Source organism: Perca flavescens, chromosome 6 (genome assembly GCF_004354835.1).
Source record: "Perca flavescens isolate YP-PL-M2 chromosome 6, PFLA_1.0, whole genome shotgun sequence".
Classification (NCBI taxonomy): domain Eukaryota; kingdom Metazoa; phylum Chordata; class Actinopteri; order Perciformes; family Percidae; genus Perca; species Perca flavescens.
In genome coordinates this window covers 9,664,170-9,691,096 of record NC_041336.1, presented here as the reverse complement: position 1 = coordinate 9,691,096, position 26,927 = coordinate 9,664,170, and the positions used below count along the sequence as shown (strand labels likewise).

At 42.0% G+C, this 26,927-nt stretch overlaps 1 protein-coding gene across 12 annotated transcripts in view; it reads right to left on the bottom strand.

The window, feature by feature from the left end:
• dgkb (diacylglycerol kinase, beta) overlaps positions 1-26,927 on the bottom strand; it is a 114,211-nt gene that overhangs the window by 14,502 nt on the left and 72,782 nt on the right. For all 12 annotated transcript variants that reach the window (XM_028580246.1, XM_028580251.1, XM_028580240.1 and 9 more), the window contains one exon: positions 18,179-18,243. In XM_028580246.1, coding sequence (XP_028436047.1) covers positions 18,179-18,243 — 65 coding nt within the window. The remainder of the gene's footprint in view (positions 1-18,178; positions 18,244-26,927) is intronic.

The following is a 26,927-nucleotide window of genomic DNA, read 5'->3' as shown; positions in this document are numbered from 1 at the left end:
GGGTTTTTTTTAGCTTAATTTACCTTAACTGAACAGCTTCAGAGTCATTGGAATGGTTATATGACTTTTTTTTCGGGTTGAATGGTGGTCATCTCGCTTCCCCCTAGTGCCTGTGAACGGAAAAACCACCCATGCAACTTTTGGCCGGTGAGCTGCTGTCAGGAAGTATCGTATGATATCAGGTCACGTGATGTAACAAGTTGCTTTTGGCACTGCACACATACACGCCCCCATCCAGGAACCAGCTACTGTAGCTATAAGAACAAGGTAGCAATGGAGCTTTTCCTACTATTGTCATGGCTGAAGAAAGCTAGGAAAGCATTGTCGGAGGAACAGAGAAAGAGGAAACGGCAGACTGACCGAGCAAGTTTTTACACAGTGTTGCCAAATATCTATTCCGAAGCTGTAGGTGGAACTCTGAAGAGAAACCTGCGAGCGAAAAAGGGAAAGAAATTACCAAAACTGCATAGCACCCTGTTAAAACTGACAGTTATGAATACATCAGCATCAACATTACAGGACAGGCTAATGTTGCTTCAAATTTAATAGGATAGTGATCTGACACCAAGGATGTGACAGGAGAGACAGTCAGAGCAGAAAACAAGTCAAGGTGTTGCCACTGCAGCGAAGTATCAAATAGTGCCAGGAAGGTTTTACTTAGAGGATCAAAGGTCATCAATAATTAAAATCTCATCAGAATGAGAAACAATGTGTGAGGTAAATTCTCCAAATTCTTCTAAAGATTGGGAATACGGGCCAGGTGGTCCACAGAGAACCACAAGGTGGAATCATTTTACTTGCAGTCTGTGAAGGTGTGAAGTAGCTAGTGGACTCCAAATACGCACTAAGAGCCTAGCAGGCTCTCTAATAGTCACCTGCGACCTGCCGAGTGCTAAGTCCCTAATGTCAAACTTGATGTAAACACCTGCCAATATTCCTGGACAAAATAGAGGCGTCTATTCCTGAGGGTCAGTACGGTTTACAGTCGGGAGACGGGCAACACATGCGGCTAGCTTTGCAAATTATAGAGCGTGGTCTAGACCTAATTTATCTGTAAAGTGTCTCGAGATAATTCTTGTTATGATTTGATACTATAAATAAAATTGAATTGAATGGATCTTCTCGGGGAAGACCCAGGACTAGGTGGAGGGATTATATCTCAAACCTGGCCTGGGAACGCCTTGGGATCCCCCAGAGCTGGTTAATGTCAGAGCTGGTTAATGTGGCTCGGGAAAGGGAAGTTTGGGGTCCCCTGCTGGAGTTGCTCCCCCCGCGACCCGACACCGGATAAGCGGAAGAAGATGGATGGATGGATGAATTGATCTTGCGCACCTTTCCACACTGTTTATAAGGGACAAACTGCATTATCGAGTCTATCCTCCCCCGAAAAACGCCCACATAAGTTGTTTGTCCATGCAGCAATTAGGACTTTTAGATTTACGTTTGTAATGGTGGCGCCCTCTGGTGGCCGTAGTAATACTGACAGGAGCAAAGCAGAAAGTAAGGTGACAAAGTATAAGAGCCCCAAATTTCTGCGGAAGGAGGTAGGTTGGGGTGGTGGTTGGGTCAAACAAACACTGGACTGTCACCCAGGAGACCGGGGTTTGTGTCCTGTTTGAAAATACTTTCTTTTGTTTTTTACTTTATGGCACAATCGGGGCTATGCCACATTCAGCGTCACATACATAACCAGAAGTGAAGTAACGTCTTATTTAAACCCAAACCACAATCTTTTGCAAAATTAACTAAGTAGTTTTGGTGACTAAACATAACCTAGTAGTTTTTGTGCCTGAACCTAACCAAACTCTAACGTTTTTAAAACCACGAGCGTTGGAGGATGGAAAATGCATGTCTGTCGTATTTCCTGCCACTGCTATGGGCACTGAGTTACAAAACGCTCCTGTGGGTCGTATTAGACAACCTGTTTGTTGTATGGTTTTGAGGACTTGTTGGCATTATCTGCTGACGAGGCTATGCTAGTGCTATCACTAACAAGCCTGCTGTCAAGCCTGTGGCTATCTCGAGGGCCTGTGACATCTAAGGTAACGTTAGCAGAGATGAGCTGTGAAAACAGAACAGTTAACAGAAACCATCGTAACACAGTAAGTAAGGTTGCATTAGCTGTGGGCTAGGCTATGATTGGCTTTGAGCTAAGCCAACAAGGCAGAAACAGATCCTATAACCCTAATGCTAGGAAAGATTTGAAAATAAAACGTACAAGTCTAATACGATACAGACTTAGAGTAACAGAGTAGAAGGGGGAAGAAAGATTAGCCAGCGGTTGTCCACGTCACAGAAATCACAATATGCGTCAGGGGAAGCAGCATCACAGCACTGAAGCGGCGTCACAGCATCCCACAGATCGCAAAAATCTTTTCGCCTTTTAATCTTTCCAAGAAACAACAGACAACAACACGCCATTTATCACAAAGCTTCAAGGACAGAAAAAATAAAAAACTGCAACAGTGCTGACACGCAGAACTGAACACAGTAAAAAATGGCCTTCTCTTAGCTGGAATCACACCGCTACAAGAGGAACGTATTAGTATAAGAAGAGTAACAATCACTGAATTATTGATTTCCTCATTAGGACTTTTGTCAGGACCATTTAGCCACTTTATAAATGAGCTTTCATTAGGGTACTTGCAAGGTAGCCCAACTCACAGTTGATTTATAATGTGCAACATGGTCAATAGAAGAGGGATGGGAGCAGAGGGAGGTGGGAAGAAGCAGGAGTGCGACAGGGCCACGCTGAGAGGCTTTCCACAACAACACATCCCTACATCTCCCCCATCATCATCATCATCATCATCATCATCATCATCATCATAATCATCATCCTCATCATCAGTCTGTAAACCCAGTAGTCAAACCCAAGAACACAGGACTTGGCAATTTTGCAAACAAACAAATGAAGGTGGCTACTTCTAAAAGCATATTCAAAACTACTGGTCAGTGAGTGATGGAGAGAATGAAGCCAGATACAATACATGGAATGTTTTGGACTCTTCGTTTTTGTGTTGAAGTGGATTTTGGTATGTTTTTGTCACATTACAGACCCTCTGATATCTGAAACAGTGTTTAACCCTTGTGTTGACTTCGGGTCATATTGATCCGTTTTCAATTTTTGTTTTATATCATAAAATATGGGACGTAGAAATAAGCGCTGAAAATGTGTAGAAGAAAACATTTTACAATTGAAAACGTTGGAAAAAGCAAAAACAAAATGTGAAAAAAAGGTGTAAAAAAAAAGTGTTTTTTTCAAGTTTGACGGGAAGACAACACAAGGGTTAAACTGAACACAAAGCAAGTTTTAGAGGGGGAAAAGTCACGAGCGGATGTGAAAAGACATCAGTTGTCTCTAGGTGCCACAAACTGAGGTGAAGACGCATCTGTACGAGTTGAAACCGTTTCAAGGAAGACTAATGTTCACTTATACCAACTACAGCTACAAGACTCCACTTCATGAATGTACAGACAAGAGGGAAGGAGAAACTACAGAAATGTGACAAAGAACAAACTCCAGGTTTCAGGTAGAGATAAACACAGACACACTCCTCACACATATGCATTCGACAAGCAGCTACTACTAGCATAACATACCCAAATATCCAACCAAACTGTAGGTGGTCAAGTTGCATTGTGGGTAATGTAGGCACCAGAGGAATGTGTGTAATAAAAAAGGATACATCTGGTTCTGCTGAATCAATTTAGATTATTTCTTCAGGGGAAAATGTGCGGTCTCTGATCTGCTACATCATTCATAAGATGGACATTTGTTATGACTTTATACTTGAAAGAATTACCTACTTCACATTCAAAAGAGCTCTACTAACCCACTGATTTGCCTCACATTTTGCAACATGGCTACATCTTCTAAACAGCAACATCCTAAACAGAGACCTCTAGGTTTATTTTTTTGTTTACAGTACAGCAGCTCCTGCACTCAGGACAACTGGAGCCACATGCAGAAAACTAAAGACACACTGTAAGAACAGATACAGTAAGAGACAACATCTGACCATCCTGTCGATTCCCACCACTTAACCTAACAAGCGCACCATGGCAACAAATCACCTCATGTCCCTGTTCATTAGGTAATTTGGAGCATCCCATTGGCTTGATCGGATTGTCGTTTGTTATCTGCCGACCGATGCTAAACACTGGACTTCTCTGACAGATCGACTGTGACGAGCGACTTCAACAGGATCCAGCCTGTGCTAGGATTAATAGGGAGTCCATTTGAGTAAGATTATACTTTTAAGGTAAATTAGGAGGACTTTTCACTACGGTAAGTGCAATAAATGTAAACATAAAGTGCCCATTTCCTTAAACTGTTGCCTGACTTTAAGCTCCTGCATCCTTCCAGGATCATCTCAGAAATGACATCATTATATTTCCCTGTGGGAACGATTTGTGTTTTCAGTAGCAAGTATGTACTGTAGCAGGTTTTCAATTCTCAGAGTAGCCGCAAGGCCTCGGCTGTGATTGTAGCTGCAGTGTATCGATGCAAAGTGTACTGCAATAATAACTTTAGCGGTGTGCATGTGAGATCAGTGTAGTAGTCACAGCTGGCTTACCAAAAGAAAACAGTGGCTCAGGTTTCCAGAGCTACTGAGGTGTCGTTACATTTGCACAAACAAATCATAAAACAAAACTGAAAGAAGAGGACCTATACAAAATGTGTGGCCGAGAAAAAGAAAAACACAAATGGCTTCACGAAAACATCTAATACCAAGGGGAAAAAGTCAGGTGAGCAACAGAAAGACAAATGTAGCTCATATGGCCTGAATCTGAACAATACACCGTGTTCATCACCCGTCCACTGGTTGGGTCACCATATTAAAGGATGTCGGAGGCGATAAGCTTCAGTGCAGCGTCGCTGTCCTGAGGCCACAGCACCTTTAGATGCACTTTCTACCGGCCACACTGAACGCCTGGCACAGAGCTATTGATTTCCTTCCCCTCTGACACTTAATCTAACCCACAATGATCTACGACCTTATTTTCACACTAATTTCTTCTTGATCAGAGGTGATAAATATCGCATTGACATAACCAGCTCTTTGTGCATTGCATCAATGCACTGTTTTGTTTAACATGACACCGCCTAGAGCGCTCCGACTCCGACTGGCAGTTTGAGAAATGACCTGAGTTGTATCGTCTTGCCTTCAGAGATGCAGCGAGCAGTTTGAAAAATGTATTTCTTTCTGTTGCACTGCAATGATTCCAAGGTGCTTTTTTTTATACCAAAACTACAGATACTGGTAAAAAAAAAAACATCCATCTTTAGGAACAAATACAAAAACTGAACTGCTAAAATGACAGAAATGAACTGATAAGCTTGACAGCTCAAGTATTTTTCTTTAACACAAATTTTAGTTTTGCAAACAGCTGCAGTGTTTCCTCAGTTGGTGACAGTGTGAAAGAAGTTAGATGGAAAACAAGATCATGTTACAAAGTTTAATGCTTAGTGCTCCTGTTTTTATATTTAAAGGTCCCATGACATGGTGCTCTTTGGATGCTTTTATATAGACCTTAGTGGTCCCCTAATACTGTATCTGAAGTCTTTTATATAGACCTTAGTGGTCCCCTAATACTGTATCTGAAGTCTCTTTTATATAGACCTTAGTGGTCCCCTAATACTGTATCTGAAGTCTCTTTTATATAGACCTTAGTGGTCCCCTAATACTGTATCTGAAGTCTCTTTTATATAGGCCTTAGTGGTCCCCTAATACTGTATCTGAAGTCTCTTTTATATAGGCCTTAGTGGTCCCCTAATACTGTATCTGAAGTCTCTTTTATATAGGCCTTAGTGGTCCCCTAATACTGTATCTGAAGTCTCTTTTATATAGACCTTAGTGGTCCCCTAATACTGTATCTGAAGTCTCTTTTATATAGACCTTAGTGGTCCCCTAATACTGTATCTGAAGTCTCTTTTATATAGGCCTTAGTGGTCCCCTAATACTGTATCTGAAGTCTCTTTTATATAGACCTTAGTGGTCCCCTAATACTGTATCTGAAGTCTCTTTTATATAGACCTTAGTGGTCCCCTAATACTGTATCTGAAGTCTCTTTTATATAGACCTTAGTGGTCCCCTAATACTGTATCTGAAGTCTCTTTTATATAGACCTTAGTGGTCCCCTAATACTGTATCTGAAGTCTCTTTTATATAGACCTTAGTGGTCCCCTAATACTGTATCTGAAGTCTCTTTCCCAAAATTCAGCCTTGGTGCAGAATTACAGCCACTAGAGCCAGTCCCACAATGAGCCTGAAATGAAATGGCACGTCCTTAGGACGTGCCATTTCTGTGTCTGTTGCTTTAAATGCTATTGAGAAGGGGAGAGAGGGGGGCAAGGTGGAGGGTGGGGGTGTGGCCTTGACCAACTGCCATGCTTCACTCGTTTGCAAGCCATGATGTCTCTCTCTCTCTCATGGGCGGGCAAAGCAGAGAAAGGGGAGGTAACCTTTCCCCTTATGACGTCATAAAGGGGAGATTCCAGATCGGCCCATCTGAACTTTCATTTTCTCAAAGGCAGAGCAGGATACCCAGGGCTCGGTTTACACCTATCGCCATTTCTAGCCACTGGGGGACCATAGGCAGGCTGGGGGAACGCATATTAACGTTAAAAAAATCGTAAAGTGAACTTTTCATGCCATGGGACCTTTAAGCTAACTTTATAATGAATACTGTGGTTTAACCATAGACTGTATAAATCAGGACGTAGTCTTTTTGATGTAACCCATAGGTTTCCGAAGAGCCAAAATGCGACTCCCGGTCACCCTAGCTGTTGACGTCTTGGCAGGGAATGTTAAAGGTATTCCTGTACCTGAATTTAACGTGTGTGTTGTGAAAGGGCTGTTGAACAATTAAAAACAAGTATAATAATGTAAAAGCTGGAATGAAACACAAAATCTCATTTGTGACACTGTTTCAGCGCAGAACCATTAATTTTTGGAACTGTTGCAATTACCTTAACAAAGCAATGCTGTTAATTAACGAAAGAATGAAATAATTATTCATATTGTTTACAAGGCTTGGGGCGTTATAGCAGCGTGTTTATCTGTTATGACACCTCCAGCAACACATCTGCAGGAGGAAGTCTGATTTTAGTGCAATGGAGAGAATTTTTATTCCACATTAACTTTTAAAATTTGCCCCTTAAAAAACCCATCATTGACATGATTCGCTCTTCATTTTTTTATTTATATATAAAAGCAGCATGTAGCAAGATGAGTGTGAATATTAATTCTTCAATCATTTCATAATCTTTTTTAAAGATTATTTTTATGGGCATTTTTTCGGCCTTTATTTTTGACAGGACAGAGAGGGGGAATGACATGAAGCAAAGGGCCCGGGCCCGCTGCGTTGAGGAGTAAACCTCTATATATGGGCGCCCGCTCTACCAACTGAGCTATCTGGGCGCCCATCATAATTTTATCAGAGAAATCCCTTGTAAAACTTAGCCAAGGACCAGTGTTGTTGTTAAAGAATAACGATCACAACATTTAGCATCTAAACTGACTAATCTGGACATTTGCAGGTATGTTTTTAAGCAGTTTACTGTGTTACAATGGCTTAGACAGGCTGCCCTATGTTCTTGGCGGTGGTTGTTAGGGACATACGCAGCCTGGGAGGAAGATCTGCAGACATTACTCAGGACTGGAAAAAGTACTGGTAAGAAAACCATGAAGTTTTTCTTTACAAAACACTACATTGTGTAGCCCCCACTTTTGAAACCTATTTGCCCTTGCAAATAAGTCTTGTATCAATAATTTGATTGGCTTTATCCAAATGAGTTCTCTGTCCACTTAGATAAAGAAACAAGAGCACTTGGACTAGTATATGCACAGACAGGGTGGGGGGGGAATGCATGTAACCACAAAAATATAGTAATATCTCTCTCTGTAATTGCTCAAAAACAAACCATTAAGTAAGTTAAGTAATTTAACTGCAGATAGACTTAAATCAGTCTTTTAACAGATTATTTTAAGCACACATATATATAGTAGATGTCATTAAAAATAATAATTTTATATATTTAAAAAGCGGACCTTCAATTTATCATTATCAAGGTAAACTTGTAAATTTATAGTGATGATTTGTTTCATATTGCTCAGCCATACTACTGCATGTGCAGAGTCTTGTGTGTGTTAGTTGACTTGAGTTTGTGTGTGTGTGTGTGTGTGTGTGTGTGTTCCCACTGAGCTTGGGACAGGGCCACAGGTGAGATCCCTCTAAATTACACACAAGTGGTCATTAATTATAAATGACACTTTAGTCACATAAACGATTTCATCCTCAAATGAGGTCTGAGGGCAGCCGCTACTGAGGTCCACCATGCATGCGTGTGTGTGTGTGTGTGTGTGTGTGTGTGTGTGTGTATAAATGAGTGTGTCTGCATGTGTAATTTAGAGCGCCAACACCTGTGGCCCCATTCCCAGCTCAGCAGGAAACACGCACACACGTACATGCCTACACGCACATTAGCATTAGGTGTGTTGATGGGTGCGTGTGTTGGTGATTCCGGCAGCCCCATCCAGCACATCGCAGGGCTTTGATGAACATACTCATTATGCTAAAGAGTGCTCCATGCCCGGGCTTCCCTGTGCCTTCAGGAAAGGTTAACTCGGGATGGTTACACAGCACAGCGAGAGGCTGTGGGTGCACGGGGGCAGAGCGGCTCTGGAGGAGCGCCGTGACGGTGTTAGATGTCTCGGGACCAGAAATAGATCTGGGTATGCAGCGCAAATATCATGGGAACATCAAGGCACCATGATTGATGCCACAGAATAAACAAACATTGCAGGTGAAACTGCTGCAGCTGAAATGTCCCAAATCAGACGTTTTCCCCTCACAGATCTCACGTTGTCTGGAGAGCAGCTGTAAATTAGTAACATCCCAAATTAATTTGTACAGTGGCACAGGAGGCAGTCAGGATTTGAATGTCCCTGTTACATGTACATAGAAGTACAAACACTAAGGCAAATTCCACATAAATGTAACGTACTGTGACGATAAACCCTTCTGATTCTGATTCTGATGCAGCTACAAATAGCAATTAACAGAAAATAAATGTGGGTTAATAACCGTTGAAGAAATGGCTATTAATATTGTGAAATTATGTATTCTTGCTGCTCCTCCTTATTTCAACACCTATTTTTTTTATATTTGCAGGAATATAAAAGGCGTTAATAATATAAGAATACAATGTGCTACAAGTGATACAGATTTATGACGAGAGTTATGTGCATTATATCACCCCAGTGGCCCTATGAATTACATCCACATTGTATTGTTTCAACACCTAATGATTTACGTATTTTACTATAATCTTTCCCAAACTTTTTTCTTCTTCTTTTTTTAAAAAGATTATTTTTTGGGCATTTTAGGCCTTAATTTATACAGGACAGCTGAAGACATGAAAGGGGAAAGAGAGGGGGTTGAAGGAGTAAGCCTCTCTATATGGTCACCTGCTCTACCAGGTGAGCTACCCAGGGGCCCCTCTTTTCCTTCTTTTTTTTTTTTTAAACATTTATCGCCCTTATCGGAAAGTTGACAGTGGAGAGTCAGACATCATGGGGAGAGTGTGAGACATGCAACAATGGTCCACAGACAGAAATTAGTCGGGGGCCGTTGTGGTTACATGGTGTAAGCCTTCACCGTATCCATCTTTCCCAAACTTTAACCATAACATGACTGCCATGTGCAGATATTGTAGAAAGTAAGAATTTAAAAAAAGTTTGGTATTGGACGTAAAAAAAGAAGAATACATTGCAGGGATTTTCCAGAATTTTCCAAAATTCATGTTCTTGTCTGGCGATGGGATTGTTTAATTTATCATGTTGCTAGGGCTACCTATTGGCAGAATGGCATCAAATTACGCAGACCTACGTGAGGTTGATATGAGCACTCAATATCTAAATTTGGTTGGAGTTGCACAATGCATTTAAGAGTTATGACAGTTCATGTCAAGTAGGTTACCCTTAGATTTTTTTTTAAATCATAGAAAAAGCTAGCATGCTACAGTGGTGTGAAAAAGTGTTTGCCCCCTTCCTCATTTCCTGTTCCTTTGCATGTGTGTCACACTTAAGTGTTTCGGAACATCAAACCAATTTAAACAAAAGTCAAGGACAACACAAGTAAACACAAAATGCAATTTGTAAATGAAGGTGTTTATTATTAAAGGAGAAAAAAAATCCAAACCATCATGGCCCTGTGTGAAAAAGTGATTGCCCCCCTTGTTAAAACATACTATAACTGTGGTTGTCCACACCTGAGTTCAATTTCTCTAGCCACACCCAGGCCTGATTATTGCCACACCTGTTCACAATCAAGGCATCACTTAAATAGGAGCTGCTTGACACAGTAAGGTCCACCAGAAGATCCTTAAAAGCTACACATCATGCCGAGACCCAAAGAAATTCAGGAACAATTGAGAAAGAAAGTAATTGAGATCTATCAGTCTGGAAAGGGTTATAAAGCCATTTCCAAAGCTTTGGGAATCCAGCGAACCACAGTGAGAGCCATTATCCACAAATGGCGAAGACATGGAACAGTGGTGAACCTTCCCAGGAGTGGCCGGCCGCCCAAAATTACCCCAAGAGCGCAGCGACGACTCATCCAAGAGGTCACAAAAGACCCCACAACAACGTCCAAAGAACTGCAGGCCTCACTTGCCTCAGTTAAGGTCAGCGTTCATGCCTCCACCATCAGGAAAAGACTGGGCAAAAATGGCCTGCATGGCAGAGTTCCAAGGAGAAAACCACTGCTGAGCAAAAAGAACATCAAAGCTCGTCTCAATTTCTCCAGAACACATCTTGATGATCCCCAAGACTTTTGGGACAACATTCTGTGGACCGATGAGACAAAAGTGGAACTCTTTGGAAGGTGTGTGTCCAAGTATATCTGGCGTAGAAGGAACACTGCATTTCATAAAAAGAACATTATACCAACTGTAAAATATGGTGGTGGCAGTGTGATGGTCTGGGGCTGTTTTGCTGCTTCAGGACCTGGAAGACTTGCCGTGATAAAAGGAACTATGAATTCTGCTGTCTACCAAGAGATCCTGAAGGAGAATGTCCGACCATCTGTTCGTGTACTCAAGCTGAAACGAACTTGGGTTCTGCAGCAGGACAATGATCCTAAACACACCAGCAAGTCCACCACCGAATGGCTGAAGAAAAACAAAATGAAGACTTTGGAGTGGCCTAGCCAAAGTCCTGACCTGAATCCTATTGAGATGTTGTGGTATGACCTTAAAAAGGCCGTTCATGCTCGAAAACCCTCTAATGTAACTGAATTAGGACAATTCTGCAAAGATGAGTGGGCCAAAATTCCTCCAGGACGCTGTAAAAGCCTCATTGCACGTTATCGCAAACGCTTGGTTGCAGTTGTTGCTGCTAAGGGTGGCCCAACCAGTTATTAGGTTTAGGGGGCAATCACTTTTTCACACAGGGCCATGATGGTTTGGATTTTTTTTCTCCTTTAATGATAAACACCTTCATTTACAAATTGCATTTTGTGTTTACTTGTGTTGTCCTTGACTATTGTTTAAATTGGTTTGATGTTCCGAAACACTTAAGTGTGACAAACATGCAAAGGAACAGGAAATGAGGAAGGGGGCAAACACTTTTTCACACCACTGTATATTATGTATACAATTTGGTGAAGATGATTGTGAAAAAATCTAAGAAAATTCAAAATAGCTGAAATTTTGCTTTGCCAAAATCGGGTTTTGCCTATATTGATAGAGTAGATTTACTACTTGCTATCTGATCAAAGACATCTTACTACTAACAAACAGACCAACACATGAGAAAGAAAGTGAAAGGGTTGATTTGATAATTTTGGAAATTGAAACTGAAGTCTCGCAATTTTGCACAATAAATCAAAATGCAAATACAGAAGTTATGTCTTTTGTTACTGTTACTCTGCCCTCTGCCTACAATTAATGTCACTGTATTGGATATGAGTTACATGGTAGAGTAGTCTGGCCCAACAGAAGTACATTTCCATGATAACTGCCTGAGCCATGTGTGAGCCACGCGCCGGATGTCCCTCACCTTTCGCTCTGTGTGTTGCTGTCCCTTCCCTTTCGGGAAACAACAAACTTTGAGCTAGCAAGCTACACACTGAAAATGGATCGTGCAATAAGGCAGGCCTGCTTGGTTCTTTCGGGGAATGGTTGTAAAGATTTAAAAAGAATATGTTTTATGACTGACTGGTGGAATTGCTATGGACGAAGTATACACGGAGATACACTGGTAACAGCAAATGGCGCTTAACCATGTATCCAGCTAATTTAAATAGCTCACGTTACTGTATTGTGTCAACAGTTAACTTCATTTAATATTGTGTATGGCGTTTTCTTTTGCAGGGTGCAAAAGTTCCACCAAAACAAGTTCCTTCTCGAGACTATTTTGCAGAGGCACCGTCGTGGTGCCTGGAGCTTAGCGCCACCCAAGACAATTGTGATTGGTTTAAAGAAATGCAAACAACCCAGAGAGCGTTTTTTTTTTTTTCTATACTAGAATGTATGTGTGGTATAGTCAGACCTTACTCCACAGTGCTGTGGAGAAAGGCTAACAATGCAAGACTACACTGTAGAGTAAATGTCCCAAAAAGCTTAGAGGTGGTGTGACTCTGCTAGTTATGTATGACAAAACTGAGAATTGATTAGAAACGGTATGAAAAAGAGGAATCTGATAAGAATCATCTGAACATCAGAGGGCAATAAAATATATATATATATATATATATATATATATATATATATATATATATATATATATAAAAAAACACTGTATATGTAAGAATGAAACTATATAACAGAACAAAGTTCTTAATTTGCTCCACCTCTCTTTCCTCATTTCTCTCACTATCCCATTCCCTCAGAGTCAGAGATTAGTGTGTAATTACATGGGAGATCAGCAAAAAACGGGGTGAAAAAAAAAGGGAGTAGTATATTTTAACAAGGCGGTGGAGCAGGAGTGGCGATGGGGGAGGAGGTGGCGCGGCCCTCGTCACGGGCCGACTGATTGTCTGCTTTTAATCCTCAACCTCATTATCACCTCCAGGTCCGGCAGTGGCAGTAAATGAATCTATCTGCCGAGTGTCAAATCTTCACACCTTCGCCATGGTAATCACCCCAAGGTGCAAATACAGAAGATGGATAGGACGAGAGGAATGAAGGGGGGAAGAGAGAGTGTATGACCCCTGCATTTCATCAACAAAATCCCCTCATTTCATAATTAACAACAAGCTACATGATGTTTGGTTGGTAATTACAGCTCATTAAATATTCAGCTTCATTAAGGTCACACCAGTGACAGAATGTATAGATTTGGTACATATAGGAAGTGAAGAGCCATTACTGCTGTCAGATATTAAAAAATATAATCATTCAAAATTTGACATTTTTTCTTTTTCCAAGTCGTACTAAAATCTTACATGTTTATCTATTTATTACAACCTTGAAACATGTTCAAGAGCAAAAGAAAGGTTTAAAAAGTACACAGGTTCATTAGAACTATGAAAGAAAATACTAAAGAAAATAAGCCTTTTTAATCAATGAAAAAAAGCTAAATTATTTGTTATTATTCTGCACTGGCTATTATTCCAAAATGGATTTGGTTTGCACACTGTGAACACTCTCAGAGAGAGATATCCAACATCCAACAGCGGATATTAAAATAACTGTCCGATGCAGAGATTGTCAGAGAGTCAGGTGGATCTGTTATCATTTAATTAATTCATAATTTATGTTCTTTATTGATCCCCAATGGGGAAATTACAATGTAAACTATGTTGTTATAATACACACTACACACAGGCCTGAAATACACACACACACACATGCTCAGGTCCTTTACATGCACTAATGGAAAGATGTCAGAGTGAGTGGGCTGCGACTGCTGAACATGCACCCTGAGCGGTTGGGGGGGGGGGGGGTACTTCGGTCCATACGGGGGACTTGAACTGGCGGTTCCCAACCCAACTCCCTGTGGACTGAGCTACTGCCATCCCTCTTAAGGTGTGGAGAGAGTGTAAAATATTTGCATTAAATACTTTTTATTGATGTTAAATTGCCTGAGAAAATGTAGATTAGTCATCCAGAAATTAACTTACATTAAGAATCACAAACTAAAATAGGCCTACGTAATCATCTCAATAAAAAAAAAAAAATTGAAAGATAAAATAGCTCCAAATTGACCTCACAATGAGCTTATACATTGACGGTCATCTTTTCACTTCCCATTATTAGCTCAGAAAATAAACAATATTAGATAAAGCCATGGTCCGTTTGCCATTGAAAAAATGTTAACATTAATATTACACATCTGGAAAAGGAACAAGGGAAGGTGTGTTAATGTTAAAAAGCTGTTCATTATAATTTGCTTTGGTGTCACTGCTGTGATATTGCTATCTGTTCTATGTTTTTCCTGTGAGAAAAAAATGATTCAAAATGCAGGATAACTCAACAATTTCCTCCTTAAGATATAATTGAATTTTCATCATCTTATGTTGTTGATTTCATTTCTATATTCTGCAGCCCATCGGATGTTTCTGGACAAAAATGTTTTCAAGGTGGTATAATAATTAACATTATTGTCACCATTGTTGTTTTAATTGATATTATGTAAGTCTCTGTCTACAGGCCTCTTTGTGTCAGTGTTCAAACCGCAGTGACAAAAAGCCGAGGTCTGTCCGAGGTTTCTGCCTAAAAGGAAATGTTTCCTCGCCACTGTTGCACCAAATGCTTGCTCGTGGGAAGTTGTTGGGTCTTGGTAAATTATAGTGTGGTCTAGATCTACTCGATCTGGAAAGTCTCTTGAGATAACTCTGATTATGATTTCATACTGCAAATAAAACTGAATTGAATTTACGGAAAAGCTTGGATATTAGTGTTAGTTTCTTTATTTATAATTATTAAGTGAGTTTTATGGTGCTTAAAGCTGGTTAAAAATTCATTAAAAAAATGATTAATTTCATTCATTCTTGACAAAAACATACTTATTGCATATTAAAGTGAAATAAAATCTCCCCACCCCAGAGACATGCTGCCTCCATTGTCACTGAAGTTCCTGAGAAAGAGCTTCGAGGTGCAGGAAAATGACTCTTTGATAAGTTGCAATACACTTCCAATGGACACGAGCCCTTTGGACAAATCTAACAAAATCTATGCTACCTTGAAAAACTATAATCATGCATTATTGAATTGCCAAGGATAGTGTGTAATAGAGAGATCCTAAACCCATTCCCCCTCCTGAATTATTAATTGAATTCAAATAACAGACAGAATCATTTTCTTAAAATATCTAAATCATTTTTCACAAGAGCCTTAAAATGGGGGTAAAACAACAGAAATGCAGTCTGTGTGTCCTGCATTTAGATCTGGAAAGTGACTAATTGTGAGTGTCAAACACTAATGAAAACAGGGAAATTGGTTACCAACATGTAAGAGGGATATGCAGACATGTTGGAGTAATAATATGGCAATGACAACAGAACACCCTTTTTGCTTAGCCAGAAGAAAGAGTCAATAATGTTACAATTGGCAAATCCCTCGTAACCATCGGTAAACATCATACCACAGGCCTGCTTTTATTTGTAACCCCTGCTACTTCCCTTTGGACCATTCCGCTGGCATATCTTCATTATCGAGCAACAAGCAGCAGAAAGAGAGTTGGCTAAATGTTGTACTAAGACCAGGGTAAAATATGATAATGAGTACAAATGGGATTATTAGGAGGCTGTGTGTCATCAGTCTGACTGATCCATGATGTCAAACTAGCCAAGCAAATTCAATTAGGCCTGCAATTACTCCCTGGCGCTAGTGGAGACGTATGGGAGACGTTAAATATTGATGGTAACATAGATGCCACATTTGTTCATCTCCAAAGGTGAACGCATCTCCTCGAAGGTAATCACAAATGCTAAATATGAAGCCGGTCCATTCGTCACGCTGAGCTCCAGAGCAGCTACACTGTCTGTTGTCATGAAGGGGACAAGCAGAAGGGGACAAGCAGAACGTCTGCAAATGCACTGTAGGTTTGTTTAGACTGGGAGTACTTTTTTTTTTCTTCATATTTTTTAAAATGTAGACTCCTTTCCATCATGGTCGTTAGTTTCAAAATAAAAAGGAAGGGAATTAATGTCATGCAAGGATCCTAAGGATTACCCAGCATTATATTCAGTGACATACACTCAACTCTGAAGAAAAAAATAAATTCCACTGGAAAAGTGGTGTTTATCTGGACCAAAGCCAGTACCAACATCAGCCACAAAGGCGGAAGATTTCAGATTCTTAATGGGCCACTCTGATGTCCTAAAACATGAGAAATTACCAAAACGTGCCCCTTCAAGTTAAATTTTTGTGTGAAAAGCTGCATGTTTTGGCACAAGAATACATATGTTTAAGCAAGTCATTAGGCACATATGTAGATCAACTGTAGTTGTTTTGCTCGGTTATTTTAAAGGAACACGCCGACTTATTGGAAATTTAGCTTATTCACCGTAACCCCCAGAGTTAGACAAGTCGATACATACCCTTCTCATCTCCGTGCGTGCAGTAACGCTGTCTGACGGCTCCAGCGGCATCAGGCCAGCACAGAACATGCAGGTGAATGGTTCCAGTAATCCTACTGCTCCGACACAGCCGTCTTCTAACTGTAAACAAACCGGGAACTATATTCTCAGGCAGAAGAATATAGTACTTGGGCGGAGTGATATGCTCGCAGCAAGCCTGTCTGAGAATATAGTTCCCGGTTTGTTTACCGTTAGAAGAAGGCTGTGTCTCATGTTACGTTGTTTTTGTACACGCTGTGACTCTACAAATCACAACATGTAAATAGGAACATGTTGCGTTATTTTGTCACAATTGGGAGCAGTAGGCTAGTTGGAACCAGTTACCTACAGGCTCTGTGCTGGGCTAAGCTAATGCTGGAACCGTCAGACAGCGTTACAGCACGCACGGAGATGAGAAGGGTATGTATCGACTTGACTTACTCTGGGGGTTACGGTGAATAAGATAAATTCCCAATAAGTCGGCGTGTTCCTTTAACCCAGCCGTTCTCACTCCCAACTCAAAAACTACTGACGCTTGGTCCGTGGCCGTCAGTGGCAGAAACCGACGCACAAGGCACCCTTTAGCGTCTGTGTGGGACGCACCGGGCAGAGCAGCAGCTCGACCACGGCGCTGTAAGATAACGTAGAATGAAGAGCGAGAATGGGAGTAGTATAAAAGATCGAAAATCCACATAATGAGGTAGGTTGGGGTGGTGGATGGGTCAAACAACACAGGACATTGACCAAGGAAACCGAGGTTCTTGTCCTGTTCGTTCCCTTCGTGTTACTTAAATGTACATCTTTTAACCCCACCCACGATCTTTTCCTAACCCTTACTAGGTGGTCCTACCCTGTGCGTTGAAAAATTACACCGAGGTGTAAAGTGTTAAAAAGGCAAGGGGTCCTGACCAAGCATTAGTATTTGACAAGTTGAGAATGAGAATGTGTTGTTTAAATCAGGCTGTTATGTATAGTATTAGTAGCCTGAATTAGTTTTTAACTCCTATCGCAATTCTTTTATGGTTTTATGGTACCTGAGTAGTCTAGAAATGTAGACGCACCCTAGCGGCAGCAAATGTAATTTGCTCTTCGTTGGCTTGCGAGCTGGAAAAACCAAATCCTGGTCCCGATTGTGTGATTGGTCACATCGTGTATAGAGTCGGTGGGCGGGCTTAACATAAGGATGACAGAGTTGGGCCGGTTCCGTGTGAATTCCCTGCTACTTGAAAACAAAGAAGATGGCTGCTGCGGCTGGAGAACAGTGGTCTTTCGAATCGGCTTAGGCCGTGACTCTGGAAGACTTAGAGTTAAGCACTGAAGTCGTTCTTAAAAAAGGAAGATGTGTTCGGAGTTTTGCTGACCGGATACGGCAAAAGTTTAATCTATCAACTAGCGTTGCTCTGGTTGGCTATGAGTGCAGAGGGAATTTGAAAGACAACCGTTTATCCCGCCCCTCAGATTGAGCCCTGCCAATGGTGAGTTCCCAGACCCAACATCTTGATGTGGGTCTGGCTTGTCAGGCTAGTACCTGAGGCTAAAGCAGTTAGGAACCAATGGGTTAGTACATAACTTTTTCTACACTGAAAGCAAAAAGAAACAAACTTACCTGCTGTTGAACTTCTCCGGATGCTTCTCTCTCATAACATGGAAACGATGGGCAATGGATGCATCCTGAAAGACAGAATCAAATCTTTAGCTCACGTACTGCGAACAATATTGAATTCGTTGCAAGTGATTATCATCTCCTCAAACTAAAAGTCTGCAGTTTGGGCATCCTTGCCCAAATTATTCTAGATCCTGGTGTTAAAGTTAGAGATCTGCTGTTTTTAGTTTATGTCAAATATGTGTTTTTTTATATCTGGGATTAAATATCTGTCCTGCAGACCTTTGGAGACGCTAACATGTAAAGCTACTCACCAACCACAACACAAGTATAACTATTTGCCTTTACATCCAAGGTAGTCTATATCCACGACGTTCCACTTCTGGGATTGCTATGTTGCTGCCGGGAAATCCACCAGATCACACTCTTTTCGCCCGGATGTCCGTTACCTTCCGCTTTCTTTGTGTTGGATATTTAAACTCTGGTCGATTCATGAGGACTATGGTTAACTGCTCCTCAGATCTCTGCAGGGTACATCCAGACAGCTAGCTAGACTACGTATCCAATCTGAGTTTTCTGTTGCACGACTAAGACAACTTTTGAATGTACACACGTTCCACTAAAACAAATCTCTTCCCGAGGCTATTTTGCAGAGGCACCGTGGCTCTGCCCGGCTCATAGCGCTGCCCAAGAAAATTGTGATTGGTTTAAAGAAATGCCAATAAACCAGAGCACGTTTGTCTCCCATCCCAGAATGCTGTGTGGACTAGCCAGACCCCTCCTCCAGCAGCGTTGTGGACGGAGACTACATCCAAGGCAACTACTTCCTCATTAACCAACTTCCCAAACTTCTCTAACAGCGCAGTTGTACATTGCATGTCCCTTGTGCATACAGCATTTCTATAGGATGAAAGACGCTGTGTGCAGCAGGTTTCAGCGGGGTTGAGTCTGGGATGGAGACGTATCGACAGAAACCCTGATGAACAGCATGCTCTCTCCACACAGGCTAATTAATTAAACACACATTGTGAGTAATCACAGCTTCCAGCTAACCTACAGGATGCTGCCGACACCACGGCAACCAAGTTGTTTTCTTTCTCCCTCTCTCTCCATGTAACATATGTTAGGGTGGTGTGATTGACAGAGACACTTCACCAGTGTATTAACACCATCTCAGTCTGGTAAGACTGTAAGATCTAGTATTTAAGAATTAACTTACAGAGTAAAGTAAATTTAGAGTAAATGCTGTTGTTTACACATCGATGTGTACATCTTATTTACATGTTTTCTGTGTATTTGATCGGGATCAGGCAGGGAGGTGTAAATGCACGCAGACTGCATGGATAGTTGGGCTCGCGTCGTGATCAGGTTTCACAAAAGATATTTCAGACTGGTCTGCAGTGTTAGATTGTTTCCAATGTACCAGGCTGACCAGTGGCACCGGATGACAAAAACGAGAAAACCATGGCTCATAATTTTATGGTTTGCTTACAATGTTGTGGAGCAAGTGATGAGAAGAGAAAGAGTTTTTAAAGAGAACATGTCGGAAATATGCAGCAGTGAAGACACCATCAATCAGTCTATATATTTTATATTTATATATAATAACTATCCCGATTTTGACTGATGAGATAGCAGAAGTACTGAACCATGCCACACGGCAGCCTCAGCTCTGCACTGAGGATTTATGGAGTTTGAAGTTTACACTCAGAAAAACTCGCCTCCTGATCTCAGCCAGGTATAAATGCAATCTGAGCAGTTCTTAAAGAGTAATTTAACACCAGGATGTTTCACTGCCCTCTCTGGTTGAAGCTTTGAAGCCTATTTCACTTCTGATCACACCCAGCACCACTGATGGGTGTGGTCCTGGAGTAGATCTGTACATCGTAGCAGCAGGGTCTTAAGTAAACCCACTGGAGGTCAGCAAAGACAAGAGCACCTAACTTGACCTCTTCCTGCTCATCTCAAGCAAAATTAGCTAGTATGAACAGGAGGGATGATTACATACATATACAGCCAATAGGAATGGCCTCTTGCTGAAATGACCTGTGATTGGTCAAAGTCTCCTGTCACGGGCTAGATTTCCTAAAGCCTAAAAACCGAGCCAAGAGAGGGGCAGAAGTCTAGTTTTCTTTCAGCACACTAGAGTTACAATATGCTGAATATTATTAGTAATTATTATTAATTCATCTTGAAGATTATCAAGATTGTTTTAGAAGTTTTTCAAACAAAAAACTGTCTACCCCAGCTTTACAGTAACATGAAAACTAAATATATATGAGATCAATTATGTCAGATGCAGATTGTGAACTACAGAGAGAAATTTTCCTTTAATTTACACTTTTATTTACAAAAATTTACAAAAATGCTGGCAAGGCCTTTGTGGAAAAACAGACCAAACTCTGACAAAGTTGTCCGGCTCTGAAAATATCTCAGGAAAGTTCTCTCCCCCTCTCCCCTCCACTGAAGCAATCTGTTTTGACCCACTCCATTTTGAGTGGCACTATTGAAACAGCACGTACAGGGAGGACCCCCTGCTAGCTCTCTGTACAAAAATGTAGGAGAAGCCAAAAGAGGAAAAAAAAAAAAAAAAAAAAAAAATCAATGGAGCTTCTCTTGATGTCTCTTCAAGACGCTGTAAGCAGAAGACCAAAAGAATTCTTCAAGTTCCCCGCAGACTCACCTCACGCTTCCAACGCGAGCCAGAAAGGTGAGATGATGGATATATGTGAGAGAGTGTAACTTGATTTTCTTACAAACAGGACAATAGCTGCAAACAAGAGGTGCAAAAGCGAGGAGAGGTTGTCTCCCATTTGGTTTGGGGTCTATTATCTGAGATCTGTACAAGTGGAGCTGTGGCTTTTGCAACAGTAGACGGCGATTTCAAGTCACATTGATGCAGCGTTTGTGTGCTTTAAGTGGTAAAACCTTTCAAATAAACCAGCCTAACACGGCTATGTAGCTGAAATCAACATCACACAAGATTAATATTTTATGATTTTCTTTCAATATGGACATATATCCATAAACATGGCAGATACGCCAAATTACTTACACAATTAGAAAATTGATCAATTTCTATCCACGTTGAAAAAAAAAAACTTAATTTATTTAGTTAGTTTTTAATTACCATGTGCTTGGAATTAGAAGCCCACACAATGACTGATGAGTATATCACAGAAAAAAAGTTAAAACAATTAGAGAAAAAATTATAAAAATAAATTACAAAACAACTTTTTTCCCCCCACTTAATTGTGATATATAAAATAAGTGGTACATCTTTTATTTAAATTAAATTATAAAATTCTTTGTCAGCTCCATGATAAAGAACATCCCGACAGCAATTAAAATAGTGTTATTTCTCTCCTCCAGTTGCTTAACTTCTCACCCTGCTGCAGTGATAGAAGTACAGAGTACAGAGGTGTACTCCAGGGTGTGTCGGTACATCATGAGATCATTAGGTGTAGTTAGAGGTGCAGACTTGAAATTTGTAATACTGAGCTTTTCAAAGAAAGAAACTCTGAAGCAGGATATTATTTTTCATGTTTATTCATGTGTGATCTCAAGTATTTAGGCATGTTACATTTTTTTTAGAGTGACTGTAATTATTTAATTTTCTCTGAATTCCTCAACTCCAAGGAGAGAACACATCCGGAGTCTCTTCACTAAAGATGTACCAACCTTTGTCCAATCAGGACAGATTGTAGAATTTGACATTGTCCACTAAAAAGATTTGACCACATTTCAGTTTGATACATTGCTGCTTTTGGTCTATCAGGTTCCAGTATTATGATAATTTGGTCCTCAAATCAAGAAAATAAATTTTTAATATGACTACTAAACATTTATCAGGTTCAAAGTTTATAACTGACCTGGAAAACAGCAGTTGAGAAAATAATATCACCACGAGGTCTTAGTTAGTAATCGTTCTGGAGCTTTTGATCACATTATGCAATCTGTAGATTTTAAATGATCAGTCCTTACTCCACTTTTCATGTTGGTTTACAAGCTGAGGTTCAAAATTCACTCTTGAGAATCTGCTGATGAAGATGATATGATATAATTGAGAGCTCCAGAAGAGCTACTAAATGGACCTTTTGGCGAGTCTTAACTGCTCCTTTGAAGGGTGAGAATGAACTTTGAATCTCAGCTTTTAAAGCTTTTAGACGCTCCATATTCATGCACCATCTTGAAATACGTTAGCCGGTAAGGGACATACAGGACATACTGCTCCGCCTTTCACGTTTTCGCTGTCACATGATAAACTCACAGGTGCTGCTAATGCTTCTAATGGGTATCTTAGCTTCCCGGCCCCGGCAAGTTTGAAGAAGGAAACATGGAGAAACAAAAGGATTCAAAATCCAAATTTCAGGAACAGGAGTCTTCTTCTTCGCCCAGAAAAAGAAAAAAGGATATTGAAAAGAGCAAGAGACCGACTTTTTGAAGCGTGAAGGCTACCGTAGCTGTAATACGTACTTTGAACTGGTTGGTGCGAGAGAGTTGATTGCGATATATGATCTAGATGGGAGAAATTCCTACACATTGGACCTTTAAGCCAACATGGATAAAAAGTCCTTCAGGTGCTTTGCAATTCCATAACTGGGCAATCTCCATCTGCTGATGAAGAGTATGTGGTATGATTGAAAGCTTCAAAATATCTACTAAATGGACCTTTGTGGCCAAGGACTATACATATTTTTAAGTCAAATCATTAAATACCTTACTCTCATCTGGAGCCTTATTTGAAAACTAAATTGTAAAAGCTAAATAACAGGACAGGTCAGTCGTACCATCAACACGTCGGACACATTCACATCTTGGAGCCTTGATCCCCTCGCGGCAGTCGGACGCCGTCAACTCACTCACTCTCTCTCTCCCCCTAGCTGCCCTCAAATAATTACCAATGTAAAAATCTGGCACCCAAATTAATACAGGACATGTGTAATGTCCTCTCATAGCTCAAAGTTTAGTCCAATTATGAGTGGGCCCCAGCGGTTTGATGTGCCTTTCACTACGGGGGAGAGTAATGGCTTTGACAGGAGCGCCGGGGTCATTAGGGCGACTGACTGCATTATGGTAGTGGAGCGCCCTCAGTGATTAGTTCTGTCTCTCACCCCTGGCCCTGATTGAGATCATTACACTTCACGTCACTTCCACATCCTCCCAAAGGAATGGCGACCATTAATTCTCAGTCCAACTGGGCCGTGGCAGAAGGTTAGGTTGGATGAATTTACAAAAAAAAAAAAAAAAAAAGATCTTTGAAGGAGAATCACCTGAGTTCTTGGACTGAAATGACTTGAAATGAATGTTTCAGTTTGTTCCTCAGCTGCCGACACTAATTATTTGAGAGGTATGAGTGCAATCAAATATTGTAAAGATATAAAGAACTTCTCTTTAAATGACTTCAGATTCAAGCACACATTGGTCACACTCGGCAACTGCTGATCTTTTGATTCTGACAGTGTCATTACAGAAACAATCTAGTCCCCATCTGCATAATCTCTGAGGTAATTATGAGCTTGACTTGTCGCGTAATCTTTATTGTAATTCTTTTTTCATTCAACGGAAAGCAAAAAAAATTGATGTAAAAATATTATATCACACTCAAATCTATAGAGAGCTCAAAATCTTCTTAATCCCCACAAACAACTTCATTTGTCATCATCACGCCTGCTAGGTGCTAATCCCACTAACAGAGCAGAGGCCGTAGGGGTTACAGTGACTTTATGAACCAGCCGGGCCAAAGCTGCTTTCTGTGGTTCAGCAAGAAGGAATCGACCGGGCCCATGAAGGCATTCTTTTTTAGGGTATTGTCGTTTTAGTTAACTGCATTAGTTTTGCAAACAAAGACGGGACGAGCCAACAATAGTAAAATGAAAAGTGATTCTAAAACCAATGCATTTCATCTTCGGTCTCCTTTGTCTTGGATCTAAAAAATTCACCCCCTTCTTTCTTAAAGTTCAAGACTTTCATATCATTCTTGTACAATTTGTTTTTACAAGCTTGAATGGTCATCCCGATGTCCAAATAGACAAACGTTTGTTTACATTCTAACGCTAAATAATTTATGTGCTGAATACATTTCGCTCCTCATAAATCATTTGCAATAAAAAATGATTTTCTCAACATATCCTCATACAATGGTTTGTATGATATCTTGTTTGAATGAAATGTTACGCACACTTTTTTGAGTGTTAACCTACCAATGTCTAGTAACACAAGCAATCACAGCATCTGTGCATCAAGTCTGTTGTTTAGGCAACAGAAGTACTTCCAGTAGGTTTAGGGAAATATTGTGGTTTGGGTTTGTATGAAGCACTTTGTGCTACATGTTTATGCATGAAAAGTGCTATATAAATAAAGTCTGATTGATTGATTGTCGGCGAGCGCCTGGTGGCCGGGTTTGCCACGGAGCCCGGCCGGGCACAGCCCGAACAAGCTACGTGGCAACTCCCTCTCCATTCCATGGGCCCACCACCTGTGGGAGGAACCGTTGGGGTCGGGTGCGATGCCACATGGGTGGCAGTGAAGGTCAGGGGCCTCGACGGACCAGACCCGGGCAGCAGACGCTGGCTCTGGGGACGTGGAACGTCACCTCTCTGTGGGGGAAGGAGCCGGAACTGGTGCGGGAGGTGGAGCGCTACCGGTTAGATCTGGTGGGGCTTACCTCTACGCACAGTCTCGGTTCTGGAACCATACTCCTGGATAGGGGTTGGACTCTTTTCTTCTCCGGAGTTGCCCAGGGTGTGAGGCGCCGGGCGGGTGTGGGATACTCACAAGCCCCGGCTGGCGCCCGCTGTGTTGGAGTTTACCCGGTGGACGAGAGGGTCGCCTCCCTCACGCCTGCGGGTTGTGGGGGGAAAACTCTGACTGTTGTTTGTGCATATGCACCAAACAGGAGTTCGGAGTATTCGGCCTTCTTGGAGACCTTGACTGGAGTCCTGCATGGGGCTCCAGTGGGGACTCCATTGTTCTGCTGGGGGACTTCAACGCACACGTGGGCAATGATGGAGACACCTGGAGGCGTGATTGGGAGGAACGGCCTCCCTGATCTAAACCAGAGTGGTTGTTTGTTGTTGGACTTCTGTGCTAGTCATGGATTGTCTATAACGAACACCATGTTCGAACATAGGGATGCTCATAAGTGTACCTGGTACCAGAGCACCCTAGGCCGAAGGTCAATGATCGATTTCATAATCGTTTCATCTGATCTGAGGCCGTATGTTTTGGACACTTTCGGGTGAAGAGGGGGCAGAGCTGTCAACCGATCACCATCTGGTGGTGAGTTGGGTCAGAGGGTGGGGAAGACTCTGGACAGACCTGGTAAGCCCAAACGTGTAGTGCGGGTAAATTGGGAACGTCTGGAGGAGGCCCCTGTCCAACAGACTTTCAACTCACACCTCCGGGCGGAGCTTTTCGTGCATCCCTGTGGAGGCTGGGGGCATTGAACCCGAGTGGACAATGTTCAAAGTTTCCATTGCTGAAGCTGCAGCGAGGAGCTGTGGTCTTAGGGTCTTAGGTGCCTCAAGGGGCGGTAACCCACGAACACCGTGGTGGACAACGGTGGTCAGGGAAGCCGTCCGACTGAAGAAGGAGTCTTTCCGGGATATGTTATCCCGGAGGACTCGGAGGCAGTTGCAGGGTACCGAAGGGCCCGAAGGGCTGCAGCCTCTGCCGTGAAAGAGGCAAAGCAGCGGGTGTGGGAGAAGTTTGGAGAAGACATGGAGAAGGACTTTCGGTCGGCACCAAAGTGCTTCTGGAAAACTGTTCGCCACCTCAGGAGGGGGGGGGGAACCATCCAAGCTGTGTACAGTAAGGATGGGACACTGTTGACCTCAACTGAGGAGGTAATAGGGCGGTGGAAGGAGCACTTTGAGGAACTCCTGAATCCGACTAATCGCCCTCTATGTTAGAGGCAGAGCTGGAGGATAATGGGGGATTGTCGTCGATTTCCCAGGCGGAAGTCACTGATGTAGTCAAACAACTACACAGTGGCAAAGCCCGGGGATTGATGAGATCCGTCCAGAAATGCTCAAGGCTCTGGGTGTGGAGGCTGTCCTGGTTGACACGCCTTTTCAACATTGCGTGGAAGTCTGGGACGGTGCCAAAGGAGTGGCAGACTGGGGTGGTGGTTCCCCTTTTTTAAAGGGGGGACCAGAGGTGTGTGCCAATTATAGGGGTATCACACTTCTCAGCCTCCCTGGTAAAGTCTACTCCAAGGTGCTGGAAAGGAGGGTTCGGCCAATAGTCGAACCTCGGGTTGAGGAGGAACAATGCGGATTCCGTCCTGGTCGTGGAACAACGGACCAGCTCTTCACTCTCGCAAGGATCCTGGAGGGAGCCTGGGAGTATGCCCAACCGGTCTACATGTGTTTTGTGGATTTGGAGAAGGCGTATGACCGGGTCCCCGGGAGATACTGTGGGAGGTGCTGCGGGAGTATGGGGTGAGGGGTCTCTTCTCAGGGCCATCCAATCTCTGTACAACCAAAGCGAGAGCTGTGTCCGGGTTCTCGGTAGTAAGTCGGACTCTTTTCAGGTGAGGGTTGGCCTCCGCCAGGGCTGCGCTTTGTCACCAATCCTGTTTGTAGTATTTATGGACAGGATATCGAGGCGTAGTCGGGGTGGGGAGGGGTTGCAGTTTGGTGGGCTGGGGATCTCATCGCTGCTCTTTGCAGATGATGTGGTCCTGATGGCATCATCGGCCTGCAACCTTCAGCACTCACTGGATCGGGTTCGCAACCGAGTGTGAAGC